Below are 25590 nucleotides of genomic sequence, written 5' to 3'. Positions count from 1 at the left end.
TATACATTTCAAAATCTATATCAAACTCAAACTCCACTCAAATTTTGTATCAATTTGTCCTGACCTTTGTGTATTTCATAACAGCTGAGGTTCAACTTCCTGAAGCTCTGTCTATGTATCTAAGACTTTCTAACTTCTCTTCCCTCAGCTGATGTAGCTGCTAGGAGCACTGAAAATCACAGTATAAAGATGTGGGTGCACTAAATCACAGTTCATTTGTAGAAGCACAGCCATCAGGGGATGTACTCACTTCAGTGTAAGAGCATTCGGGTGTGCTGCACACCAGCAGGCAGCTGTCATGAGCACCAAGAACAAACACTCAATGGCAGTCCCTCAACTTCTCCTCCATCTGATCATTGCATGAGCAGTGTCCAGGAACTGAAAACCAGTAATTTCTTTTGTCATCTAAAATGGCTTTTTGTGTTGTTTTGTTAGTAATTTTGTTTGTTACCATTAAAACCATAATTACTTTTCTGAAGGAATTCACAAGCCATTTAAAAACTGTAGAACTGTCAGTGACACAGAGAACACTAACAAGATCTGGTCTCCTTAGGGGCTGCTCTGTCTGTAGCATATGAGGTGTACTTCATGAGAAAGCTGTGGCTGAATGTTGCTCCTGGCAAGGACCTGAAAGCTGATACCATTTTCCATTACCACCAGGTAAGCAGCTCTCTAAAGCAGAGATCTTGTGATCCAAGAAAGGGTTGCAAAGGATCTTTAAAGATCACCCAGAGAACCTTCAGAAGGAATCAAAAGTTCTTGGGATGTCCTTGGACTGTGTTCGGCAAGACTTGCATCCTGACCTCACAAATTCAGAATGCTAAAGTCAGTGTTGCTTTGGCCCATTCTGCCTGGATTCAGAGCTGGTCTCTTCCAGGAGCTGCCGAAGTACCTCAGAGGCTACCACAAGTGTTCCAAGGATGAAGCTGTGCAGCTGGCAGGGCTGATTTATAAAGTGCACTTCAACAATGACCGCACACAGCTGGCAGCCATCCCCAAAATCCTGAAGGAGCTGGTTCCAGAGAATCTGCTCCGAGCAGTGTCACCAGATGAATGGAAGAAGGTAAGAACATTCGCTTTCATTAGTCATATTTACATATACCGAGCTTTAGTAGACAAGACACATTGAGCCACACTACATTTTTGATCTGATGGTCTTTGAAAATTCTGTGGAGGGATGGTATTGGATATTGCTGGATTTTCCAGCAGGATAGCACGAGGATTTGCCTCTTATAATCCAGATTTTACATACTCTACCAAAGTTCTGAAAGATATCTGCAGGCCTGGATGGCTTATCTGAAGTGTGCATCTTTCTCAGAGATACTAATCTATTTCCAGTGCCCAGAAAAAGAGTTAGAGATAGGAGAGTCAGTGATGTGACTCGGAAGTTGAGGATATTCACAGAAACAGAAAAATTAAGGTGCCTCGTATTTCTTGGCAGCAAATCAATCTCCTTGCACCGTGTCCATGCTACTTACAGCAAAAGACTCTTTTATCCACAAAAAGGGCAAGGAAGTTTCAGTGGGTACTTATCACTTAGTCTGCTGAGGGAAACACAGGTCATTGTTTCAAATACGAAGGGCAAATTCACCTTACGTTTTTCAGCCAAAGATGTAATACATGTTTGTGGGTGTTGAACACTGGCTTTCTGAGTTTTATCTCACATTGCCCCTCTGCCCTGAGTCCATTTCCTTCGGCTGCTGGGCTTCCTTCACCCACCACAGGAAGAAGGAACACTGGAGGGTGCTGGCTTCACCTTGCCCCATGGCATGGCAGCTGCTTTCATTTTCAGTCTTCTGTTGCTGGGGCAAAAAGCCTGATGGCAGTGATGAGCTGATGCTGTCTTTAGTGCTAATGCTAGGTATTGGAAACCTGCCTGTCTCCAACTCAACTGGCTTTGTATCCTCTTTTCCTAAACAGAGCATTATTGCAGCATATAGTAAACATGAAGGAAAAACTGTGGATGAGGCCAAGATTGCCTTCTTGAAAATGATACAGCGGTGGCCAACGTTTGGATCAGCCTTTTTTGAAGTGAAGGTAGGTTTGAAGCCCTGTGTGAGTGGATTTAGTAGTAATTAGTACTGAGGGATACAGACTGACTGTAATTCCATATTTGAAAGTAAAAATACATTATAAAGCTGGATTCCTGTCATCTATTGAGGAAAACTCAGATCCTTCCAAGTTGGGAGATGGATTCTTTATCCATTCTGAACTATGCTTGTTGCTTACTGACAACGTTGTTCTAGTTATAATACCTCTATTACAATTGTGTAGTAAATGTAGGGGGCTTAATTGTCCTGTCATTGCTCTCCACAAGAAAATGCTGCCAAATTGTATCTCTCTGGGGGACTCTTCCCTCAGAACAGAATTGTACTAATGCTCTCATTCTGGAGTATCTCCCAAGAATAATTTCCCATGTGTTACCTTTAATTTCTCCTCACTAGGCTCTTAATTGATTTGCAATCAATCATTAACCCTAGTATCAGACAGCATAGTAAATAATGGACCTGATTCTGCTGTCATGTAGCATTTGCTCAAGTCATCAATGTATGGCTAAAATGTTTCAGTGTTCATTTGGGAAAGAGAACACGAAGCACTGGACACTGTTAAAGGTCACTAGGCCCAAGATACAAATAATTTCTCAATTTTCTGCTTATCTTGCTGTGTTACTCATTTACAGCAAGCTTCAGAGCCCAATTTCCCAGAGATTGTATTGATTGCAATCAACAAGCAAGGAGTCTCGCTGATACACCCGAAGACAAAGGTAACAGCTGCTTCTCAAAAGTCCATCTAAGGAAGGATTGAATGGATCCTGCTAATTTAGGGACAGTGATAGGACCAGGAACGGTAGGAGAGGATAGAGGCTCTCCATTTACTGTAACCAAAGCAAATGTTACTGCCTCCAATCACTTCTTTGCATTTTCTACACTGGAAAGGAATAGGGGTAGTGCATCTCTGAAAAAAGACATAGGAATTATGATAGATGTGGCAAGGGGGTAAGATCAGGAAGATTGATGGGCAGTGCACCTGGGAACCTGCTTCAGAAAAATGCTTTGCAGGAAGCTCCAGCTGGCTAAAAGATTAGGCTAAATGGCCATGTTTACCTGCAGTCTAACCCCAACAGTCTGGTCATACCAAGTTCTCAGGAAAAGGGAGTATCACTATTTGCTTTTAATAATGAAACAAATTAAAAGCGAGTTTTAGATTATTGTAAATCTAATGGCAGTGTGCTAAGGCAAAGTTCAATATATAATGAAAGGAAGTCTCATTAGTGTGATTAAGATTCACCTGTTTGGTGAAAATACAATATACCATTGTAATCTGGATGCAAGAACTACCTTGATCCACTGTTTTTATAAATGAAGTGAGAAAGAACAAGAATTCTCTGGGTCTACATGTAACAGCCTTCTTTCATTTGAGAGATGTTCTATGGTTCAGTTTGTTTCCCCTTACAGGATATTTTAATAGTCTACCCCTTCAATAAAATCTCCAACTGGAGCAGTGGGAGCACGTACTTTCACATGACAATAGGGAACCTGGTACGAGGAAACCGGCTCTTATGTGAGACATCTCTGGTAAGAAGAATTTTGCCAACTTAGATGCAACGAAATCCTAATTTTTCCTTTCCAACCAGGATTGCTACAAAAGATGGTGCAAAACCAGATAAATACCAGTGCAGATACAAAAAGCATTCACTGCTGTGTCAATAAAATTGCAATTTTCATATATAATGCTATCTGATGCAAAGATGCAAGACACAGGACACAAGGGAAAATAGTTATTTCCCAAATTCTTCCCATATATCAAAATTCTATCCATCTGAGAAGTTAAGACTGCAAAGCTACAGAAGAGGCTTTTTGTCTTGCATGTCTGCCTCCAGTTATGTAGTAATGCCAGGCTTGTAAGACTTCATATTTTCCAGGGAGTGGTACCATCTTTTTAACAACTGGTTTCAGACTATTCACAGTGTCAGAGAAGCGTCACTGTATTAATATTTAAAGGTAGGTTTGTAAGATAACAAAAGCATTTAAAGGCTATCTTCTCTGACAGAAAAGCTTGGGTTCTTAAATACAAGAATCTTAAGTACAAGTCAAGCTACAGAATGAATACCAAGGAGACAGTAGAGCTATGCTCTGTAAAGTTTTGGAAATCTATGAAAAGCAGAGGGAGGAATGGATAAATTATAACTAAAACAGTGACAGCTATTGAAAGGAGATGTTCATGCAAGGAAGAACCTGAGAAGATAATAAATGAGGGAGGAAATGATAGTTATTTTTGCTTCTGGAGCTCTCTGAGAGATTTAAGACTCTTTTCTTTCCTGACAGGGTTACAAAATGGATGACCTGTTAACATCCTATGTACACCTGCTCATGAATGCTGTAAACAAGCAAAAGAACCTCCCAGCCTGAGAGTGGATAGAGTCCATGACCTGTACTTGTGCCAAACTACCTGTAATTTCATATCCCAGAAGAAATGCCATTTAAAAAATATTAATCTTGATGATCAATCTTCAGATCACACACTGAATGAACTGAGTTGCTGAAATACTACTACAAGAGAAGCTCAAGTAAGCATGTGCTTTCAAACATCTGTAACTTTTCTGTCTTAGATGTAGTATGAGAATTCTATTCAGATTTTGGATTTAGAGAAGTTTAGATGGACTTTAATGTTCCATGGGAGTGGGGAAACCCTGTGAGGGCCCCTTCTAATAGCTTGAATCTCCTCCATTCAAAGACAGACACACATTAAGAGCTGTCTTTCTGTTGGAAAGAAAATGCCCCTTATTGTATATGGTCTTACCAAATGCACAAACTCAAAGAGTCTTTGGAAACAAAGGTAATGTAATTTTTTCCCTCCTGTTGGCAATTCTAAGAGTGGAGAGATGCCCTTTAGTAGTAGATAACTGGACACTTTGAAAGGTAACATGCATGGTTTCATCCTCTGGTCCCTAGGTTACATGCTGCACATTACAGTAGACTGACAGCCAATTACTGTCCCAACGTAACTGTCCTTCCTGCATGTTGCTAAACTTGCAGGCTGTCCCCTGATTTACCACGGCCTTGCTTAAATTAAATAGTCTTCTTTCTTCCACATGTTATAATCCTCTTGGAAACTAACAACTGCTTGCAGTTTCTAGTAAGTGCTGAAATGAGTCTGGGGTTTGGGTCCATCACTTTTAGTTGCTCCTATTTCAAGATATAGATGAGCTATTCAGTGCAAATCAGAACTGAAGAACTCAGTCTAACAGAGTTCTGCTGAAAAGAGACTTTTCTGCTCTACAAAAATGTTCTGTTTGGAGTTATGCAGGCATTCTTTCACAAGACAACAATAATAGCTTTAATTGCTCCTGATCTTTTCTGTTTCCTGTTTAGCAGACAGTTTGAGTGGTAAAATTTGATTCAGCACTTGTTCATCTCTCAGAGCTTTGTAGAAACACAGCTTTGGTGCCACAGGAACCAGAGTGTGCTGTGAGTGTGTAAAGCAGATATGCACTATGGTGGGAGTAAGCTCAGCTGCTTCCCCCTCAGAAAAAGTACTCCTCCCTCACTCCCAGTGAAACGTGGATATGTCTTAAATCATTTACACCAAGTTCCTTGACACACAGTCTGGCAGTGCTGGAAATGCAGCTCTGCCTGAGCTTTCAACTTTGCCAATGGATGCACAATGGTTCTCTTGTTCCTTCTGACATGCATGTGCAAAATTCAAATGCTGGTGGGAGTTTTGTATATGGGTGGCAGGCAAGAGCCCCACTCCGTTTGTGCATCTAAATGAGTGCCATACCTGTCAGAATAGCTGATCCTTTTGCAAGCAGTTAGATGTTCCTGCTGTAATGTCCATTGCTGGCAATGGAAATGCTGGAGTCTAATTGCCCAGAGTGGTTTTGTCACCCAGTGTCTGATCTATCTACCTACCTATAAGTGAAAAATGTCCAGCACTTCACCTGTACAAAAAGAAATTTTGCAGCCAAACTGTATTGTATCTGTTTTTTAAATAAAGACTTCAGAAAATCAACCACAATGTCCTTTTTTTACCAAGTGAATGTTTGCTCCAGATCCATGTAACCCAGATCTACCAAATATCCACTATATCCTGTAAATGATCATAGCATCCCATCTGCTCATTAAATACACAACACAATTAGTACAAGACAGCTGCTAAAAGGATGATCCCCCTTTCTGCACATCCTCATCAACCAACACATCACCACAGAAGCAGCACAGGTCCAAAATGTGAATTCACCACAGCAGTTCCTAAGGTTTGGGCAAAACCAGAGCTCCTCAGAGTGGGTAATGCTCTCTGGCTAAGCACTGAAAATATGGTATTAACTGTACACTATACAAATTTTTTCCCTTTTTTTTTTTGGGTAAAGATTTAAAATGTATTACAGTAGCTTTAATACAAGAACATACAAAGGCACAGTATTACAGCATTTCAATCCACAATCGTGTTTTGGTTAGACAGCTAAAACAAAGTGTGATAAAATGAGAGCTCTACACGGTGCAGAACCCATCAAGGCCTGAATCAAGGCAGGGAACTGCTAATTCTTTTCTCAGTCTAATACCCTCAGCACTTAACAGTGCTTTACAGACTAGTATAACCATGTTTATTACATGCTTGCCTGCAATTTATTCCCTCCCCATCCAATCACTTCTGAAAGTGTGTCAGTCATATCATCTAACACCAATCATGCCACATCAGGAATTCTCTGTACAAAAGGCTGACCAGTGTTTGCCAGCATTGCACAGACTGCTGTAAAAACATCAGACACAAATCCTAGAGAGCAGGTTAGTGCCATAAAGAAAGGCTGCAAGTGATTAGCATACCCTTTGAATACAAAGAAGCTTCACATACCATGCTTTCTAAAAGCAAAACCATTTTCAAGTGTACTCAGTGAGTGTTAGTGCTTTTAATAATGTAAAAATATGAATGTAAACTATAAGTGAATAGTATGAGACAACACCTTTTAGTAAGTGTAGATTTCTGAGCCAAGTTCAACCTTGATATTAATCTCTACTCTCCAGTGGTGTGATACTTAGGAAGAATTTGGCCAGCAGGTCTATTTACAGCAATGGAAAAAAGCATGCAGCCTATTTCTGACTGACACCTTGACTATATTTATTATAAAGAAAACAAAACCCAACCTGTCAGCCTACCAAGGCACTAAGGAGAACTTGTAAGTTTGCACTATATTCTACTTGGTTTTTAAATGTAGACTGACAGAAGTAGAGGAAGATGTATTTTTTTAAAACATTTATAGTTATTTCTCCTACTCCTTCAATTCCACTCTCACACAAAAGGTATGTTGGTAATACAAACTACTGTAACTCTGCACATTGCAGGCTATGGGCAGCAGATGTATAAGAAAAATAATTGTGAAAAATTAATAATTTATGAGAGTATCACCCTCCACTAATATAGAGGTCAGGGATTACAGTGATTTTTTTCACCAACTAACTTTACGAAATATCCTGAAGATAAGGACATACTCCAAATCTTAGAGAACTGAATAGAGAATTATATCAACTCTCCTTTGAACTCTGAAGCTTTCTAGGTCTGCCAAATTTCTAACATGAGACAAGGCGAGAGCCCATACTAAATCTTTACTGGCAGCACAGAAGTAAATCCATTCGCCTTCACATACATGCACTTTCCATTGCTGAACGTGAGAGTGGCTGCTGAAAGAATATTACCTGCTGGCTGCTAGTTACTCAGTCCTTCCATATTTACCAGGAATGTGTGACTGTGTGTTCCTCCACCACTTCCCAGGAGGCTGGGGATACACAGCTGCTCAGATTCAGCATTAAACATGGCCTGGGACTGAGATTACAGGAACAGACCAGAATGCTTTATGCTGAGACAAATCTGCATAACATACTGAGCTGCACCTAGGTTAGAACTTCAAGTGTTTTATGCGATGACAAAATGCCAAACAACAGGTTTCATTGCAAACGAGGGTCTTTGCAGGGCCACACTACTGTACCAAAAGATGTGCTGTTCTTTGTGCCCTTAACTAAAAGACCATTTTAAGGCTGGTGAGAGAACAGTGAATAGCCAATGTGTTCTCCTAAAGCAGTGACACAAGCAGCTACTATTATTGGAATCTACAGTGCAGGAAAAGATGAAAGAGTTTACTGTTAAAATTAGGCCTATCCCCTCATCATTATTAGAGTGGATACACTGTAACCCAGTTAAAAGATTATGGTAACTTACAGCAACAAAAAGCAAGGCAGCTGATGGAAACTGAGTTAGCAAAGGCAGTGAAGATCTAAGATGGTCTCACATGGGGGATTCTGATCTGCACGCAGTTATCCAGGATTTCCCACCACTGCTGTGGTATCACTGGTGCAGTTCCACGGGTAGTAGATCCAGCAAGCATGGTAACACAATTCTAAAGTAGATTATTGCCCCTATCCAATTGCTGCTCACACATACATGAAGTGGGGAAGCTTTAACTTCTTGCTACCTAATTCACCTGGGGCTGCAGGGTGTTGTCTAGGCCCAACTGCTGTGTTCATTTGACTGACTAAACTAGCCATTTTTCGGAAGACTTAAACCATGCAAAGGACAGTAATCCTCCAGTGCTTGTCAGCCTTGCAACAGTCTCACAACTGTTCCTGGAAAGGGATTTTCAGGCTGCTCAGCTTGGTTCAGCACAAGGAAGTAAGGGGGTCACCTCCGGGGGCCTCCGAAGCTCACGGGGATCATACATTGTGCAGGTGGGCTCAGAAACAGCACTGCTGATGGCTCACCTCTAAAGAAGTATTGAGAATATCCAAAACCAGTAGATATCTCAGCACCTAGGGTTGTGGTAGCAGAGACAGTAGACCACTGAAACTTCACTGGTGACAGGCAAAATTACAGAGGAGGACTATATGCTTGAGAATGTTAGAGTCATGTCTGAGATTCTTTCCTTAAGTATACTCAGGTCTTAAAAAGAAAGATGAATGGGAAACTCTTTTTTGGGTAAAAATTTAAAGAAAAATGGGCTTTTTTTTCTGCCTAGCACCACATTTGCTACAAATGGCATACATTAGAAACTCCGTGATGTAATTGGGCTTTCTGAAGCGTGACCAACAAACATATACTTGGCTTGCAAATAAAGTGAGAATGGGAAAACTGAAGTGCTTAAATTGGTACCATATTATCCATTCGATTTCCTTATGCAAAAGAGTAACCAATGCTCCAGCCACACTGCCTCAATAAATATCAGCTATGCCAGTGGACAGGACTCACTTTATACTGACCACTCTACCAGCCATGTAGTAGTAGAGAACAAAGAAATTTAGTGTCAGTTCTAATAAAATGTTTAGTTTCCCGCAGCCACCTTCTCCTTAAGGAGAGCCCAGCTATTCTGAACAGGCTCACATGGCCTTGACAGCTGAAATCTCCTTAGTGAGCAGGGAAGCAGCAAAGCAAACTTCTTAGCTGCCTTAACACTGGGCCTAAGTGGGCAGTGCAGAAGCCATAGCTATTGGTTCCTGGGCTTGTCCAGTAAACCTACAAACCAGAAGGACTGCAGGGCACCCATATTCTCTGTAGGAATCTGGAGAAAGACCAGAACGTTTTGCTGGCAGCAAAGAGTGACAACTTTCAGAATATTTGCCTATATACTAAAAACAAAAAAAATTTCTTCACCCAGAGTAAGAAGAAAAATTTTGATACTCTGATTGAAAAATAGAAAATCTGACATTTCTTCCAGCCCTACACTCAACCACTTTTTCCAAACTCCTTAGACTAGAGGAGTGGAAAGAGTAGTACAGTTCAACTGAGGAACGAAAGACTGTGTATAACTCCACAAAGGCAAAATGCAATGTTAGTAGCAAATTAATAATGAGCCTGCATGCTGCTCAAGCAGAAATCATACTCCTCTTCCTGCCAGTGTTAACAGACAATTGCTTGAGAAAAGGGACAGTCTAGATGCAAGAGACATCACCAGAAGCAGGGAAAGGTACTACTTATCTTTGGTTCCACTTCTTAGTAATTGCTTCTGTAATCAACAGCTGCAGTGAGGAGCAGCTTGTGTTAAGAGTGCATCAGGAGACTGACAGATGTGTTTAAGCAGAGTTTAAATCTAAAGCTTTAGGATGGGTCTTCTTGGATGCCAGCTCTGACAATTTCTTCAGACGTTTCTTCAGCTCCAGAGGGAACTTCTCATAGCACTTCTTGCACACAGGCTTCATGTCAAACTCCACGAATTTATTCCTTTAACACAAAGAACAGTCACTAAAATGGTATTTGCAAACTATATGCTTCACTACTTCAAATCTCCATGTACCTACATCAGTGTTGTTGCTAATGTTCTACTCCATTTATAAAACGACTCGTTCCCTCAGCTGGTGACGCAAGTACAGAGACTGGGTTATCAGTGAACTGAAGTCTTTAGTATTGCTAGGTAAATAAGGAGCAAGATTTTGCTATATATTTGCATGTAACAATCTAGAATAACAGTTTTGTTATTGTAGAATGCAAGAGGTCCCTTGCACTTCAGAGATCCCCTTTGGGATGAATCAGAGCTCCTTCATATGGTCAGTGGAGCCAACCCAGTATCGTAGGATAAGGGTTTGAACCTGAGAAAGGAAAAATGTAGGATTGCTTTTTTTTTTTTTTGCTGTCCCTCTTCTAGATATTTAAGGCAAATAGCATAGTATTTTATTTCAAAGTAATCTATGCAATAGCAAATATTGTCATTGAGTGGAGCAACCAGAGACATGGAGGCTGCAGGCTGTTCAGGACAGGCAAAGTTTAGAGCCTTCCCTCTGTACTGCTGGTTGAGTTCCCATCTTACCCAACCTCCTCACAGAATAGATTAATGAAGGGAAATAAATCAGAGAGGATGCTGAGTGTCAGATCCCTTTTAGTGCTGAAATCAGTGGAATTAAAAGCCCCTGCTCCCACAGAGAAGACGTATACTGGCCTTCAGAGAGGCACTGGCTCATGGCTCCTCCAGGTTGATACCGTGCCATAAGGGCAAATGTCTCACATGGTCCAAAATATAAACACTGACTTACTTCAATGTGAGCTTGATGTTGCAGGTGGAGCAGGAGAAGCAATTCACACACCAGGCCTTGTTAAGAGCTGATACCACTGCAAAAGTAAAAGCACCAAATAAGAGGAAAGTGACGGGTTACTTGAATTCAGATTTACATCCAAATTCAAATGAGGCCAGATGTGAAAACAAACACTGATGTCTTGCAACTGTGGGACTGCAACAGCTGCACTAACAAATGAAACAAGGACAGCAACCAAAAACAGGGAGAGAACAAATCTTACCATCTCCCTCTATCACGTGGCTGCAGTTGTAGCAAACATCTCCAAAGAGCTGCACAGAAAAAGAAATAAGAATAGGAACTCATGTTGCTGACTACTCATGCTGCCCAAATTACACAGCTGGTGTGAACATTAAATGCTAATAACCAAAGAATTCCCAGATACTGCAGCGGCCCCCAATATACCAATTTAAATCCTCTGAATAACTTCTCATACACTTGCCAAATAGGCTGTGTTCCTTTGGATCTCATACCAGTAAATATTACAAAACCTTTTTTGTTGATGCCTCACACTCTAGTACTGTCATGCAATCTTCAAGTCCTGTATATGTGTCAGTTGGAGAAGGAAGGATGGGTACAGTATGATGCTTACTGTAGACAAACATCTCCTGATGCTTAACTATAAACACCAAAATAAAACTACTGCTACTATCAGAACAGCAACACTTACTTCTTATGAGAGAGCCATTTATCTGACAGAGGAAAATACCAAACCAAAAAGTTGTTCAGTCAAATCATACCCAAAAAACAGGGTTTGATTGGCTTTTCTATGGGTTTTTTTTATTGATCTATTTTTCTATGTTTTAGATAACACAATAGTTGCCTCAGGCCCACAGAAGCAAGCAATTACCAAAGAGGCCCACAAAATACTTTAGAAGTACAATTACAGGGATTTTAATCACAACCCATGGCCAGTGATTTTCTCTCAATGGCATAAATTAAAATCAGTATCCCCAAGATATTTCTATTCTGTTTTCAGCATCACTTTTCTACCTACCAAGAAAAACTGTCCTTTTTCTGTTAAATCTGACTAATTTCTTAGTATTTCATTGCCTCTACAAATTCAGATTATGCAAAATCTGCATAGCTTTGCATATATAAAACATAAAAAAGCATTTGCCAGTCACACCTACAGCACAGATGGCAGAATTTACCTGATTATAATGAGTCTCACAATAGGCCAGCCCTTTTTTTTCATAGTGTCGGTGCCCCAAGAATGGCTTCTCACATTTGGCACAAACAAAATGCTGTAAAAGACAAAAAAAAAAAAAACATTCCATGGCAGGCAAAACAAATTTCCCATGACCAGGGAAAAACATGGCAATACATTGTAGCTCAATACATGACACTTGATCACAGAATAGTTTGGGTTGGAAGGGACCTTAAGGCTCATCTCATTCCAACCTGGCCTTGGACACTTCCAGGGATGGGGCAGCCACAGCTTCTCCGGGCAGCCTGTGCCAGGGCCTCAGGACCCTGACAGGGAAGGATTTCTTCCCAGTATCTATCTAAATCTACCTCTTTCCATTTAAAGCTGTTACCTCTTAATGCTTTAATGAAGCACAGACAGGAAAGATCTTTATGGAAGCAAAAAAAAGAGATATTTAGTCTATTTATAGTAATTAAGAGTTGTATTAAAGATAGGTGGAAGACCAGCTGGATAGGCAATCATCTTGTGTCTATCCTGGCAGATTTGTGGACTATTATCTTGCTTGTTTCAGGGAAGAGAAGCAGGAACATAAACATAGTTGGTATTAATACACTTTAAATGAGCAGCAGCATCTCTCTCCCCTAGGAGGCATAAATGACTGAAACAAAGATCACTAAAAATCTTCAGAGCAAGTTGTGATGACTCAGCTGAAAGTTATAGAAACAATGAGCTGAAAAGGCTTAAAAAGCACAAATTGCACTGGCTCAGCCTGCAGTAAAAATTGCAACCCTGTATGTGCCTGGTAACTGGAATTGGAGAGGATAACTCTAAGTACACCATAGAAAATATGTAAATTTATTAGTAAGTAGATGCTGTTCAGTGAACCCTATTCTGCAAGAATCTTTACAAATTTTAAAATTAAGTTTATTGCAGTCGTGAAAACATAGCTTTCTTAGGAATCCTGATGGCCCTGCTGTAATTCATTCACTCACAAAAGTGAAGACAATCTGAAACATAAGCAACTGGGTTTTGTCTGAATTCATCTATTACAGACCACCTTCATGTCTACAGCTTCCAACCAGCACTAGTCCTCTTCCAAAGCAGCTCTTGAAGGAAGTTTGAGCTTCAGACAGGCCTCACCTCAACATGCCATTGCTTCCCCAGAGCATTGACCACCCGGCCCTCGATGGGCCTGCGGCAGGCGCCGCAGATGGGGATCCCCATCTTGTCGTGGCATGGCAGGCAGTACAGCTCCCCCTTCAGCTCCCGGGCCTCGGCAGTCAGCTCCTTCCTGGGAACACAAACATGTCCCTGAAGTAAGAACACCGAGGGAAACTCTTCAATGCCCAGGAGGAAGTTTTGGAAGACTAAATTTGAAAGTTAACTTAGGTAACATTCATGCTACAAATGCAGTCATTAAGTTTAGCTAGTGAAACACAGTTATTGTCATCTCACCTTTCTAAAATTGTTTTCTCAGTTTGCCAGACAAGAACATATGTGGGACATCATGTCTGCAGCTGCACAGTCCCACAGAAAGATGAGGTTCACTTACAGGGAACATTGCACTGTCATGCTAAGACTCGAATTACCTTTGAATGGGAGAGCTCAGGTACAAGAACCATCCTAGCAGTGCTCAATACTGAGACATTTACTTGGACTCTTACCCATTCTGGGGCAATACTGTGCCCAGGTAAAATGCCTTCGTGGTAAGTAATTCAGGTCAGACAGGTATCAGCGTGCTAATGGACTGTGCCACACAACTGACACAGCTCATCAAGCCATCTTTTTTTTTTTTCTATCTAGGAATTCAAAGTTAAACTATTTTGGACAGCCTGGTATCTACTATCTTTGGAAAACTCTGCTATGGTAATCTGCACACAACCTTTCAGATAAGTTCATGCTCAGGAACTATTTTCACTTTCATTATAAACTAACATTATCCAATGTTAGAATAAGAGAACATTGAATGGCAAAATAAAACTAAAATTCCTGTATTTTTTCCAAACTTATTTCAGTTTCTCCTTACACAATTTCTATTTGCTCAACAATGTGAAGGCAGCAAAGTTTAGACTTTGGGAAGGACTGCACTGCTGACTGAACTGTTTGTCTCTCTCCTTTTTGTCAGAGTTTACAGTATGACAACATACCCACAGTGGGTGCAGTTGAAGTGATCTGGATGATAGGAATCATTCCTAAACATCAGAGGCTGCTCATCAATTATCAAGTGGCACTTCTGACAGATGTACTTGCCCAGTCCCTTAGCTTTTTCACGGTTATGGCATGGCCTGCACAGATGCCTGGTTGAACAAAGTAAAGGAAAGAAAATATTTAAAAACTCTTTCTCCTAAAGCAACATATATAGCATACTGTGAGAAGTACTTTATGTAACAGAACTGTCTTCTGAAGTCAGACTAAACATAATTCAGTTTGGTATCCAATATTTCACTCCAGTTGCACAGACAAGAATATGAGTATGAAGCAGTCACACAGTTGTATTTCCTTAGAATACTCCTCCAACATTCACTGATTTATATGCCATCAGGGATATCACCCAGTCATTCTTCCAGGGATCCTTTCCAACCCTCTAGATCTTTTCTGATAGCTGGACAAGGAAAAGTGGCAACACCCTCTCTCTATTACTAATGGATCCAACCATAACAGGGGCATTACAGCACTGGGAGGGAGTCAAGGAGAGAGAATAAAATGTATCAAACCAAAGTGCACTGCTTTTACCATGGCTGGATTCCTTAGTCTTCAATATCTAGGATAAACAAGAGACCTCTTCTTGCCTACAAATTCCTTTTACTCCTAAGTCAAAGAAAATTAAGAACTATGCAGCTTTATGTGGTAAAAGCCAGTGTGTTCCTAGCACATGTTCTTGAACACATTACAAGTACACTTCTAAACAGGCAGATAACCCAAATTTCTGGCAGCAAAGCTCAGGCGAAGGTGTAAAAAACTTGTGAAGGCTGATGGAAGCCACCAGTTTTATCCCAATATTTAGGAGCTCTGACGAGAAGCTGTTCAGTTTAGTTGCCTATTACCTATCCCTCTAGCTGCAATGCTGTGGGCTGGGAAGAATTTATGATAAAAGAAAAATGACAGAGAACGACTTCTGTGGGTTGCTTTGTCCCAAAACCAACAAGTCTGCTTAACTCCTTTCACTGTATCACTATGTCAAACACTCACTGAGATTCACAGGTCATTCTCAAAACACATCAGACAAAAGGAAAAGTTCAAATGGAAAGGGCAGATTTATGGATGAAGTATTAGGTTCTTCACAGGGCCCATTTCAAAATTCTGCCGTGATGAATCACTCACCCTTCGATCTGTGAAATGGGGATAAGAATACAACACAGATGTTGTTGTGAGGCCTCAAACGTTTATGACTCTCAGCTGGCAGGCGCCTAAGTGCTAAGTATCATTATTATTCTCTCCAAATCTGAGCCCTCCTGTCAGCAAGTATCTCTGTCCAGGGCTGGAAGTACTGTCCGCCCAGACGGAGTCCAGAAAAAGCAGACAGCACCCCATTATAAGGAAACACGCAGCTGTGCTCATCTCAGCATAAAGGCATCGATTTTATTCAGCACTATCAAACGCAGAGTAATTATACAGGGCTGGACATGGAGACCCCGAAGCAAGTGTCCTGAAAGAGACCCCTCTCATCCAGCTGAATGAGACGCCTTCAGCCGTTTGCACTGATAAACCATTATCAGCCCCCTCCCCACTCACAAGCCCTCTGCCCTCCCACAGACCCTCTCTATTGGAAGCAAAGGGAAGTGTTGGACAGGCTAAGCTGTTACCATAGCAGCCTCCCCTCTCCCTCACCCTCCCCCCCTCCCCACTCCCACCATTATGGAATTATCCTGTTCTGAAATGTCCTGTTGTGCCTATTAATACTAGATTGCCCTCAAACAATGCATCTCTCCAGCCTCCTAAAATAATCAGGGGACTCCAAGGATTCTGTGTTTAGGGCTGGGGGTTCAGTAGCAGCCTTCAGTAAGCACCATGAACACTGGAATATTCATGCAGGATACTCATATCTATACCAACAGCAGCAGCCCCAGTGCCAAGAGCTCAGCTGGGATGAAGACTGCTCCTCAGTGCTGGGGTGTCCTCTCCCCTGCACTGTTGTGTGACTGAGCTGATAATGTGCTATCAGAGCAAGGAGGACTCTATATAGAGGGGCTCCCCTCTCTGCCCAGAGCAGCTCTGCAACTGTGCACTCTCTTGGGATCATCTTGTTTGCTCTGCTCTGCTTCTACCTAGTTTGCTGTCATCAGAAGGAGTTCGTTGAGATATTCCCCAAAAGGACCCTATACTCCACCTACAGGACTGCATTGTAAAGAGGTAAGAGACAAACTTTTGTTACTAGGGGCTTTAGGAGCATACTTTTTTTAGGAGTATTCCTTTTTTAGGAGCTTTCCTAATGGCATTAGTTTTAGCTGGTGCCAGTGAGGAGCAGAACACATACTGAGGTGGATGAATATAACGGAAATGTCTGAATCTAAGAATAGGCAGCGTTTTTTGAACTTCAAAGAATAATTTCCTCGCCTTTCTTTACATCACTCCTTCAAAACAAAAAAGGTTTCCAAACTTTTGTATCTAATGTATATCCATTTGTGCCATTTGTAATGTTGTGTCCAGTGCTCTCTGACACTGCTTTCATGCTCACAAAAACCAAGTATTTCAGCTGAAGTACAGGCTCAGCAGAGAGTGATTTTCAGGAGAATAACTTCAGCCAGAAACGGACTATTTCTAATGAAGAGTACTTTGAGTGAAAGATAGGAAATGCTCATTTGACAGAACACTAAACTCATAATCATAAAAATGCACAAACCAGTATAATCATACCAGAAACTGCTCTAGCTGAGAGCAAGAACAGCAGTTTCTGATACCCACCACAAACCCGAACATATAGGTCAAGTTTATCTGCAGTGGGCAAACAAAAGCTCCTTGCAAACTAGCTAGGTAACTGAGTACAAGGAGCTAAAGATTTCTCCTGCTAGTTCCTTCATTAATGCCAGACAGAGCATCTGCTGAAAGAGTGACTGCATTATGTCCATACTGACAGCCTTGTGGATTGTTCTCTTGCTTGTTTCTGAGCAGAAGAGAAAAAGGGCATGAAATATGGTCAGAGTGCATGCATTTCAAATGAGCACTGACATCCCCATTACAGCTCTGCCCTGGGAGGCCTGGGATAATGGCTAATTCCAGAACAGTGCTCTGTTTAGCAATACGTAAGTCACTAAATATTCACACAGCATCAAGAGTGCAGTCCAAGCGGAAATTGTTGGATAATGAGCCAGACTCCTAAAGGAGTTTTCTGTCTGTGGAATGAAAGCCTCTTGCACCATACAGTTTAACAAAAACTACATATTCTAGGTTATTTGGAACGGTTTCTAGTTTGCTCTCAGCATTTATACAGACTATAGGAATCCCAGTGCTTTGTCTATAAGCATAAAAAACCTACACACATTTATTTTAAATTTATAGGATAAACCTGAGGAGAATAGGCATGGAATTGCAAATAACAGCAAAGGGCTTTTGACACCTTCTAGAGAACACACTGTCAGAGAATTATTACTTTTCAAAAGCTGTAGAATTTTGTTGAAAACATATAAATTCTAAAAATAAGCCCAACAATTAATTCTAGTGACATGTTGGCTTTTTTCCGAACCTACTCAAGTGCTACACCACTGTTTTCAACCAATAAGTAGAATTACAAAAAAAAAATTAAAGCTGTAATTAAAATTTCCTTCTAACTTAAAACATAAGCAAAATTAGAAAGAGGACCACTTCCCTTTTCTATAACTTCAAACCAGGTATCGAAAACCATCTCACTTCACCTTGCTCTAAAAAGTAAATTAGATAACAGCAGCTCTCCTATGAAGGCCGTCATTTGCAAAGACTGAATCTATTTCAATTCTATCATTAGTTCTAAGCCTCTCTCTTCCTGACACTGACGTCCTGGGCTTCCAGATAGCTCTGACATTCTCCTTTCTCCTCCAACCCACAGCGTTTTGCACCGAAATCATGTCTGTATAGAAATCCATAGCACACTCAGTGCTGTCATCAGTGAGGATAAAACTCTCAACTTTGAAGTCTTGCCTATTCTAGGTCTGGCACTGACACGCAGCTGAATCTGAATTTCCAAGATCCTCCTTAGGAAATCAGCTCAAATAGAATTGGCTCAGTGTATTATGCTGCTAAACCCTTAGTAATTAGCTTGTAAACAGGGAAAAGTCTGCCTAGTCCTTCATTTCGGGAACTGATTTAAAGCATTATCAGTAAGACAAGAGCCATCCCAATCTGTTCTTCTGCCTTTTCAGGCGCTCCAAGGCAGTGTTTGCTGCTTGCTCAGGTGTCACAACCATGGATAGAGCAATGTTTAGCCATCAGACCACCCTGTCCCTGACATAAAGATCACCTGATGTACACTTTTTGCAGATGAAAAGCATAATTAAACAATGGGCCTGACACCAAGAAAAGGCTTAATAGCTAGAATATGAGGTGATATGCACCACTGTAAATTAACAGCCACTAAAAAGGCATGGTCTGGCCTGTTTCTCTTTTGGTATGCAACAGAAAAATACATATTTAAACTAACTCTTTCCAGGGAGGGCAAGTATGTGAGTCAATGTTACTATCCCACACAAACTTTAAACTCTTGTGTTCAAGAATACTTGCAGGTTTTACTTTGTAAGGGACAAATGAATACTATTAACAAAAAATTGTGGCCTCCTCTGTAAACTTGTGACCTTCACAGAAAAAAAATGCAGCAGGGCATTCTCCTTTTGTATGTGAAAGCACAATTTCACATGTATTTTTGTAGATAAGGACATAAGGGCTTTCCAGCCTTCCTTGCACGTGCAATTTCAAGTAATGGCAAGATAGCACCTTGTTACAAATACTCAAATCCAGAAGGGTATTCAGGCAATGTATGAAGAAGCACCATAGAAAGAACTTCCAATTTCTGAATTTCATCCACTCTCCCTGCTGTTGACTTTGTCTCTTCAGCTGTGAACCAAACAGAAGTGATCCAGCACATTAATCTCCAGCTATTCCAGTTTTCTGTTCACCTGAAAGTAGCAGCAGCCAAACTGAAGATATTAATTATCTTGAATTTTCTTACATTTTCCAATATATTTGTTTGTCCTTAATCCCATTTCGGTTTCTCTATGAACCCAATATTTTTAGACATCTGAACAATGAGTTCTGTTGGGGAGTGGGACGCAGTGCTTAACGGCTGTATTTAAATATTTATTGACTATCACGGAGAAATGGTCAGTCAGTACAAAATGCAATGGTCAGCACAATGGAGGTACTGCTGCACATACTGTAACACTTCTGAGGAATCCAAGTAATAGAGACAATGCTGGAATTTCAGACTGCCTGCATTTCCCTACCACCTATACCCACAGATGAGCAATGTATAAAAAGCCATGGGTAGGTGCTCAGAATATCCTATCACACTTCTTGTTGATGCTGTTCAGGACATTGCAAACAGAGACCGGCAAAGCTAAGATCAGTTTTACTAAGCTGCTATTTGGAAAAGGCCCTGGATAAGCTACAGGGGAGCTTGGGCTTTTGAGGGAGGAAAAGAGAGAGCTATGTTGGAAGATAAAAGCTGCAGGGAAGGACGACACTTTGACAGGTGACTGACAGCATGGGCATTATTTAAAATCTTCCCTGAGCCAATTCAGTGTCAAATGAGATGCTTGCTACCCATCTGAAAAGTTTCCTCCTATATTGGAACTAGGTGTATTTGCCTTCATCAGAGGATTTTAGACCAAAATAATGTTCAAATGTTTTCAGGAACCCTGTGGATTTTTAAAATAACAGCAGTACTTGACCTGTCTTTTATCTATTCTAAGAACAGGGCAGATATTCTAATCTAGATCACCTTACAACAGATACCTGTGCTCAGAAAAGCTAACTCATCAGGAACTCCTCAGTCCTCAGGCTTTCAAATCAAAACACAGCAAATACTTTCTAGTTCGACATACAGAACTCACTCCTACTCCTCTTAACCAGGGACACAAGCATCTCACTACCTGGTTATACAAGTGACCTCAGCACAGGTTGGAGACAAGCTCATCACCAGCTAGCCAGCTCTTCATTGGGGTTCCTCCCACAGAAATTACTGCTGTGGTAAACCCAGCTGAGCAGAGGGTATTCAGAATTTTAATGTAAGTTTTAAATTCAGACTGACCTGTATACTAAACACTGCTGCTAGCAAACAGGAGACATTGTTCACTTTCATGTATGGGTTTTTGGGTCTTTTGTTGGGGTTTTTTGTTTGTTTTCCACAACCCAGGCTCTTTAGTAATATATTGTCTTAATTCTTTCAGATTTAGGGCTTTTTTCTTCAAAACTGTGGGGGAAAAATGAATGGGCCAGCAGATTCAAGCCTGCTCTTCAATTGCTCAAATCAATCAAATTTCGCTTTGGAAACATCAGAGCAATGTGGCAAAGAGACACACCTTGAGAACATGCTTTTCGCCACTTTCTACTTTCTGGACTTCATCCTGGCTTTTGCTGGCAATGCCCTGGCTTTTTGGCTTTTCATCCGGGACCAAAAGTCAGGCACACCTGCCAACGTTTTCCTGATGCATCTTGCTGTGGCTGACCTGTCCTTCGTGCTGGTACTTCCCACCCGGCTGGTATATCATTTTTCTGGTAACCATTGGCCATTTGGTGAGATCCCATGCAGACTCACTGGCTTCCTTTTTTACCTCAACATGTATGCCAGTATCTACTTCCTGATGTGCATCAGTGTTGACCGTTTCCTGGCCATTGTGCACCCTGTGAAGTCCATCAAGCTGCGCAGGTCCCGCTATGCCCATGTGGCATGTGTCTTTCTGTGGGTTATCGTTGGTGTGGCAATGGCACCTCTGCTGCTCAGTGTGCAGACAGTCCAGATGAAAAACACAACTGTCTGCCTGCAGCTCTACAGAGAAAAGGCATCACGTCATGCCCTCGTGTCCTTAGCAGTGGCATTCACCTTCCCCTTTGTTACTACTGTGACTTGCTACTTACTCATCATCCGAAGCCTGAAGAGCGGGAACAGAGTTGAGAAACACCTGAAGGAAAAAGCTGTCAAAATGATCATCATGGTCCTGATGATCTTTCTGATTTGCTTTGTACCTTATCATGTCAATCGCTACATTTATATTCTTCATTACATCGGGACCAAAGCTTCCTGTGAAACACAGCGTCTCCTGGCCCTCAGCAACCGCATCACTTCCTGCCTCACCAGCCTCAACGGGGCGTTCGACCCCGTCATGTACTTTTTTGTAGCTGAGAAATTCCGTGAGGCTTTGTGCAATCTGTTTTGTATCAAAAAGGCTGTAATGTTGCCTCAAACATATGAGGGTAAGACAAATGAAAGCTCACTAAGTGCTAAATCTGAACTGTGAACATGACTTGTCAGTTCTTGTGAACACTCTCTTCCACCAAAACCAGTTGAGAGCACAACTATGCAGCAAGACAGTCCACCCAGAGTCAAACTCATCCTGGGAAGGCAAGTTCTGTTGTTTTCATGGGACTGCCATAACAAGAACCCCTCTGACCATAGAGAACACGTGTGTTTATATTCCTGAAACTGCAAAGAGAAGGACAGTTCTACTGATTTCCAAGAAATGAAACTGAGGGTTGAGCACTTAGGAATAGGGAAGCGGGCAAAGAGGGAAATGGACCTATGTATTTCTTTTTTTTTAAAGAACTTACTTCCCAAAGCACTCAGTGCTTCCTCTGCACAATGTATACACCTTATTTAAAATTTCACATTGTGCCAGCAGTAGAGATGCGCTCCTGAGATAGATCTGCCTGATGAAAAAACCCCACACTTGCACATCTTGTTCAAGTCCCTGCATTCAATGTGTTTACATGTAATAGAAAATTGGTACCAAATGGTGACAAGAAAAAAAAAAGACCAGAATGATGCAATGGACCCAGCCAGGACTGGAATTAAGACGGAAAAGATTCCTAGCTTTAAGATGGTTTACAGTTCTTTTTTGTGACTTATCTAGCAGGACTATTCCTTCACTATAGATAAAGTAGGGATTATCTTGATTCTTACTGAGACAAATTGCATCTAGCGGAATATGCCTGGAAGTGACAGGCAGACTAGGGTAGACCAGGTACAATGAAAAGTGCAAAAAAGAACTCAAGAGTTTCCAACAATATTTACTAGAAGACTGTTTCAATGTTATGGAGATAAGTATTATAGGAAATCATGTGACAGGTGAAATATATTCTTATGTAGATACACACACCTATCTCTCTGCTATGCTTTTGGGAGCAAGTTCCTTACCATTTTAGATTTGGTCCACAAATTTCAAAATCAAACATACTTTATCTTGCTTGAACTGCTTTTATCCTGACTGCTTTCCCCAAACACCTTAAGCTATTCCAACAGCCCCTTCTAGCAAGCTTAGGCGCCAAAAGAAAATCAGTTATGCCCAGCTCAAAAAACTAAGGCACAGAGGTTGCATGCAGTATGAAAAAGAAGAGGGAGTTGATAGGACTCTCTGCTGGACAGGTACAAGTATATGACCTTTTCTTCCTTCCTTCACCATTTAGTTAGTGAAAATATAAACTCTAGGAAACTACTAGACTTTGCTCGTAACATGAAAGCCTAGAATTCACTCTGAATTGTGCAACACTTTCTGCTAACTGCTGGATTGTTTTATTTTCTTATAATGGTATGTTTTTGTATAAACTCCCTTTTGTGTTTTTATTTCTTATTTCTGAATTAAATGCATTAATCAACCTCTAGGATTCATTTTAATATTTCTGCATTTAAAATGAATGATTTCTGAAGACAAGTGGAATCACAGGCTGAAAAGACTTTGCTGCAATCATTGTGCTATTCTTTTGGCCTTTTGCTACATCTTGATTTCCTGCTCAGCAGTTTACTTGATAAACAGCCTGCCTGAGATCATGTAATCCCTTTTTCTCACTTACTATGCAGTCTTCTGCCTGAAATCCCTTTCTTTTCCAGAACCCATCCACTAGCCACTAAAATTTGAGGTTCCTGCATGTTCCATTGGATGAAGAACTTCCCACCTAACAGGTTATTCCTTAAAGTTTCTTCTGTACCTTTTCAAGCTTTCCTTCTCAGTGTAAAACTAACTGACCACCCTCAGCATCTCACTGCTGTATCAATAACACAAGGATAAAACTTTCTGACCTCCTGCTCCATCTTACCTGCCAGCGTTCTTCACAAAACCCAGGTCAGCAAGGGTTACATCGCAGAGCTCACAGCGGAAACATTCTGGGTGCCAGTTGTTGTTCATTGCCTTGATAACACGCCCAATAATGAACTCACCTGCAAAAGGAAAGCATGAGATGCATGCAGAAAATAGTCTTATCAAAATCTACTGTCCTTCACAGTCCTTCCACTTTAGTTCCATAAGTACTATCACAGTCTAACTTTGGAAAAACCCCAATTATTCCCACAACCCGGATAACCCCAAATCACTCCTGGTATCATGCTTTGTACCCATCCAGAGCTCCTGGCTCCTTAAAATGACCCTAACAATTCCAGCCCAAGGCTGGATGTCACAGCAATGCTGCGAATTTTGCACAGCCCTGTAGTTGTTACCCCTTGTGTTGTTATTTGCCACATCTTACCACATTCCCCGCAGCAAGGAGCAAACAGCATCTGGAAGTCATGCTCACAGTACTTCCTACCTTCAAACTGCAAACAGAACAAGAGAGAAGAAGGCATCATGAATAACCAAACTACTTTTACATCTTGACATGTAAATCATGTTCGGCATGATTTTCCATTGATATGACCATTTAGTCAAGGTCAGTCAAGCTGACCAGTTCTAGCACCCTACACACCTGTTTTTCAACTCCTAAAGGGTCTTCTTAAAGAAATACCCACACATGGTTTCAGCCTCATGGTGAATTTGCACAGCTAAGTTAATAGCAATGCTGCTACAAGACAGTAAAACTCCTGAAGAATACCCCAATCCTTTTCCTATAGTTACCTTTAACTTCATTTTTGCTTTAGTTTAGTTCAGAACTACTACTCCTACATGAGGCTAAAACTCATGTCAAAATAAAGTACAGCAAGTTTAAAATAATGTGTTAATCAAAATATGTGTTTGTGCATATTCTGTAAAAAAAATTCAACCTAGCTTTTAAACGGATTCACTTATTTCAGTTGCCCAACCGGAACAGTTTGGTACAATATGTCTAAAAATAAAGACAAAAATTCACTTATGTCTAATGAAATATTAAGGCCAGGTTGGACAGTGCTTTGAGCAGCCTGGTCCAGTGGAAAGTGGCCCTGCCCACGGCAGGGTTTGGAATGTGATGATCTGTAAAGTCCCTTCCAACCCAAACCATTTTGTGATTCTGTGATGATTAACAAAAGACTTTTTCTTTTTGAAATGCCTCTTATGCAAAGAGCAGCTTTTGCTGTTACTGAAGGAATACATGAGAAGAAAAAAAGGGAAATTAAGTTGGAAGCTCCTCAAAAAAAATGCCAACAAACATTTACAGCTAAGAAACATGCAAAAAAAGATGAGAATTCATATTTCTGCCAGAATCTTCACTTAATTCCTTGCACTTTACCAGAGCTATACCTCTGCCACCCAGTCTGAGAACTCACCTCATAAAAGAGTCCCTCTGGGAACTGCCGAAAGCACTGAGCACAGACAAAGCAGTTCTCGTGATAGAGCTCCCCATTGCTGTTCACAATCCTCTCCGCAGGATCGAACCGCGTCTGGCAGCGCTCACACACCGCATTTGCCAGAGCATCAGACATATTACTGGAATAAAGACAAGAGTAAGAACACTTATGAGCTCAACATTCCCGCTGCTTTAAACTCCCTTTTACATGAAACAAAAAAGATCAATGAGTCACTGACATTGGTTAGAAACAAGGTTCTGACAACTCATATGTGGCAGATGAGGTCATGTAGCAGACTTACCGATCACACACTTTTGGCTACTTCACCGTTATTTCAACCCATTACATCATCCTGCTAATAGCTCATAGCAAATATCCACAATTTTTCACAAACCAGTCGTTTGGAGAGCAGCAAACCCAAAGATCCTGACTTCTGCAGCCTTCTGGTCTCAGGATGTGCACCCCTGTGGATTTTCTGATGTGTAATAAGCACTGGTATCCCACTGCACTCTCCCCTTCACTGTGAGCAGCAACAATGCATTTCCCTCTCTACAGGCCCTTGTCCTCCTAACAAATTTGTTGAAACTGTCAAAGTGTTACAAAGCTTTGGGCAGGCAAAAGCCCCTCTGGTGGGCTTGGCCAATACCTCAGCTTCATTTCCTCAGAAAGTGCGGCTAAAACCCCCCCAAGCCACACTTAAAAATCACGTAAAGAACATTTCCTCTATCTACCCTAAAACA

At 41.1% G+C, this 25590-nt stretch overlaps 3 protein-coding genes across 5 annotated transcripts in view; 2 read left to right on the top strand and 1 right to left on the bottom strand.

Moving 5' to 3' along the window:
* The window catches only part of MYO7B (myosin VIIB), a 55619-nt gene extending 49607 nt beyond the window's left edge, over positions 1–6012 (top strand). For both annotated transcript variants that reach the window (XM_017725949.1, XM_008644357.2), the window contains 6 exons: positions 554–660; positions 878–1063; positions 1921–2037; positions 2681–2764; positions 3456–3575; positions 4326–6012. In XM_017725949.1, coding sequence (XP_017581438.1) covers positions 554–660; positions 878–1063; positions 1921–2037; positions 2681–2764; positions 3456–3575; positions 4326–4409 — 698 coding nt within the window. In that variant the 3' untranslated portion in view covers positions 4410–6012. The remainder of the gene's footprint in view (positions 1–553; positions 661–877; positions 1064–1920; positions 2038–2680; positions 2765–3455; positions 3576–4325) is intronic.
* Positions 6013–6365: 353 nt separating this feature from the next.
* On the bottom strand, positions 6366–24989 carry LIMS2 (LIM zinc finger domain containing 2). 2 transcript variants are annotated; one of them, XM_017725960.1, is made up of 9 exons: positions 24830–24989; positions 23839–23905; positions 23413–23533; positions 14346–14495; positions 13339–13489; positions 12203–12295; positions 11272–11320; positions 11010–11085; positions 6366–10203 (listed from the first exon to the last, which is right to left on the bottom strand). In XM_017725960.1, the coding sequence occupies exons 1-9, from the start codon at positions 24983–24985 to the stop codon at positions 10056–10058; spliced, it is 1011 nt and encodes a 336-aa protein (XP_017581449.1). In that variant the 5' UTR covers positions 24986–24989; the 3' UTR covers positions 6366–10055. The 2 variants fall into 2 exon arrangements, with proteins under 2 accessions (XP_017581449.1, XP_017581453.1); XM_017725964.1 differs by lacking the exon at positions 14346–14495.
* GPR17 (G protein-coupled receptor 17) lies at positions 16095–22976 on the top strand. Its single transcript, XM_017725972.1, has 2 exons — positions 16095–16548; positions 20553–22976. The coding sequence occupies exon 2, from the start codon at positions 20589–20591 to the stop codon at positions 21618–21620; it is 1032 nt and encodes a 343-aa protein (XP_017581461.1). The 5' UTR covers positions 16095–16548; positions 20553–20588; the 3' UTR covers positions 21621–22976.
* Positions 24990–25590: the final 601 nt, after the last annotated feature.

This window comes from Corvus brachyrhynchos, unplaced genomic scaffold (assembly GCF_000691975.1).
Source record: "Corvus brachyrhynchos isolate BGI_N302 unplaced genomic scaffold, ASM69197v1 scaffold450, whole genome shotgun sequence".
Classification (NCBI taxonomy): domain Eukaryota; kingdom Metazoa; phylum Chordata; class Aves; order Passeriformes; family Corvidae; genus Corvus; species Corvus brachyrhynchos.
The sequence above is the reverse complement of the archived record's forward strand: the minus strand, read 5'-3'. Positions and strand labels throughout refer to the sequence as shown.

Bases quoted from the DNA above. Each gene is read 5' to 3' on its own strand.
- GPR17 (XM_017725972.1), top strand. From the start codon at position 20,589: ATGAATGGGCCAGCAGATTCAAGCCTGCTCTTCAATTGCTCAAATCAA.
- LIMS2 (XM_017725960.1), bottom strand. From the start codon at position 24,985: ATGTCTGATGCTCTGGCAAATGCGGTGTGTGAGCGCTGCCAGACGCGG. The intron at 23,534-23,838 runs GTAAGATGTGGC...TTCCTTTTGCAG, and splicing joins TCCTTGCTGCGGGGAATGTG to GTGAGTTCATTATTGGGCGT. The intron at 11,321-12,202 runs GTAAATTCTGCC...TTTTCTGTGCAG, and splicing joins GTGAGACTCATTATAATCAG to CTCTTTGGAGATGTTTGCTA.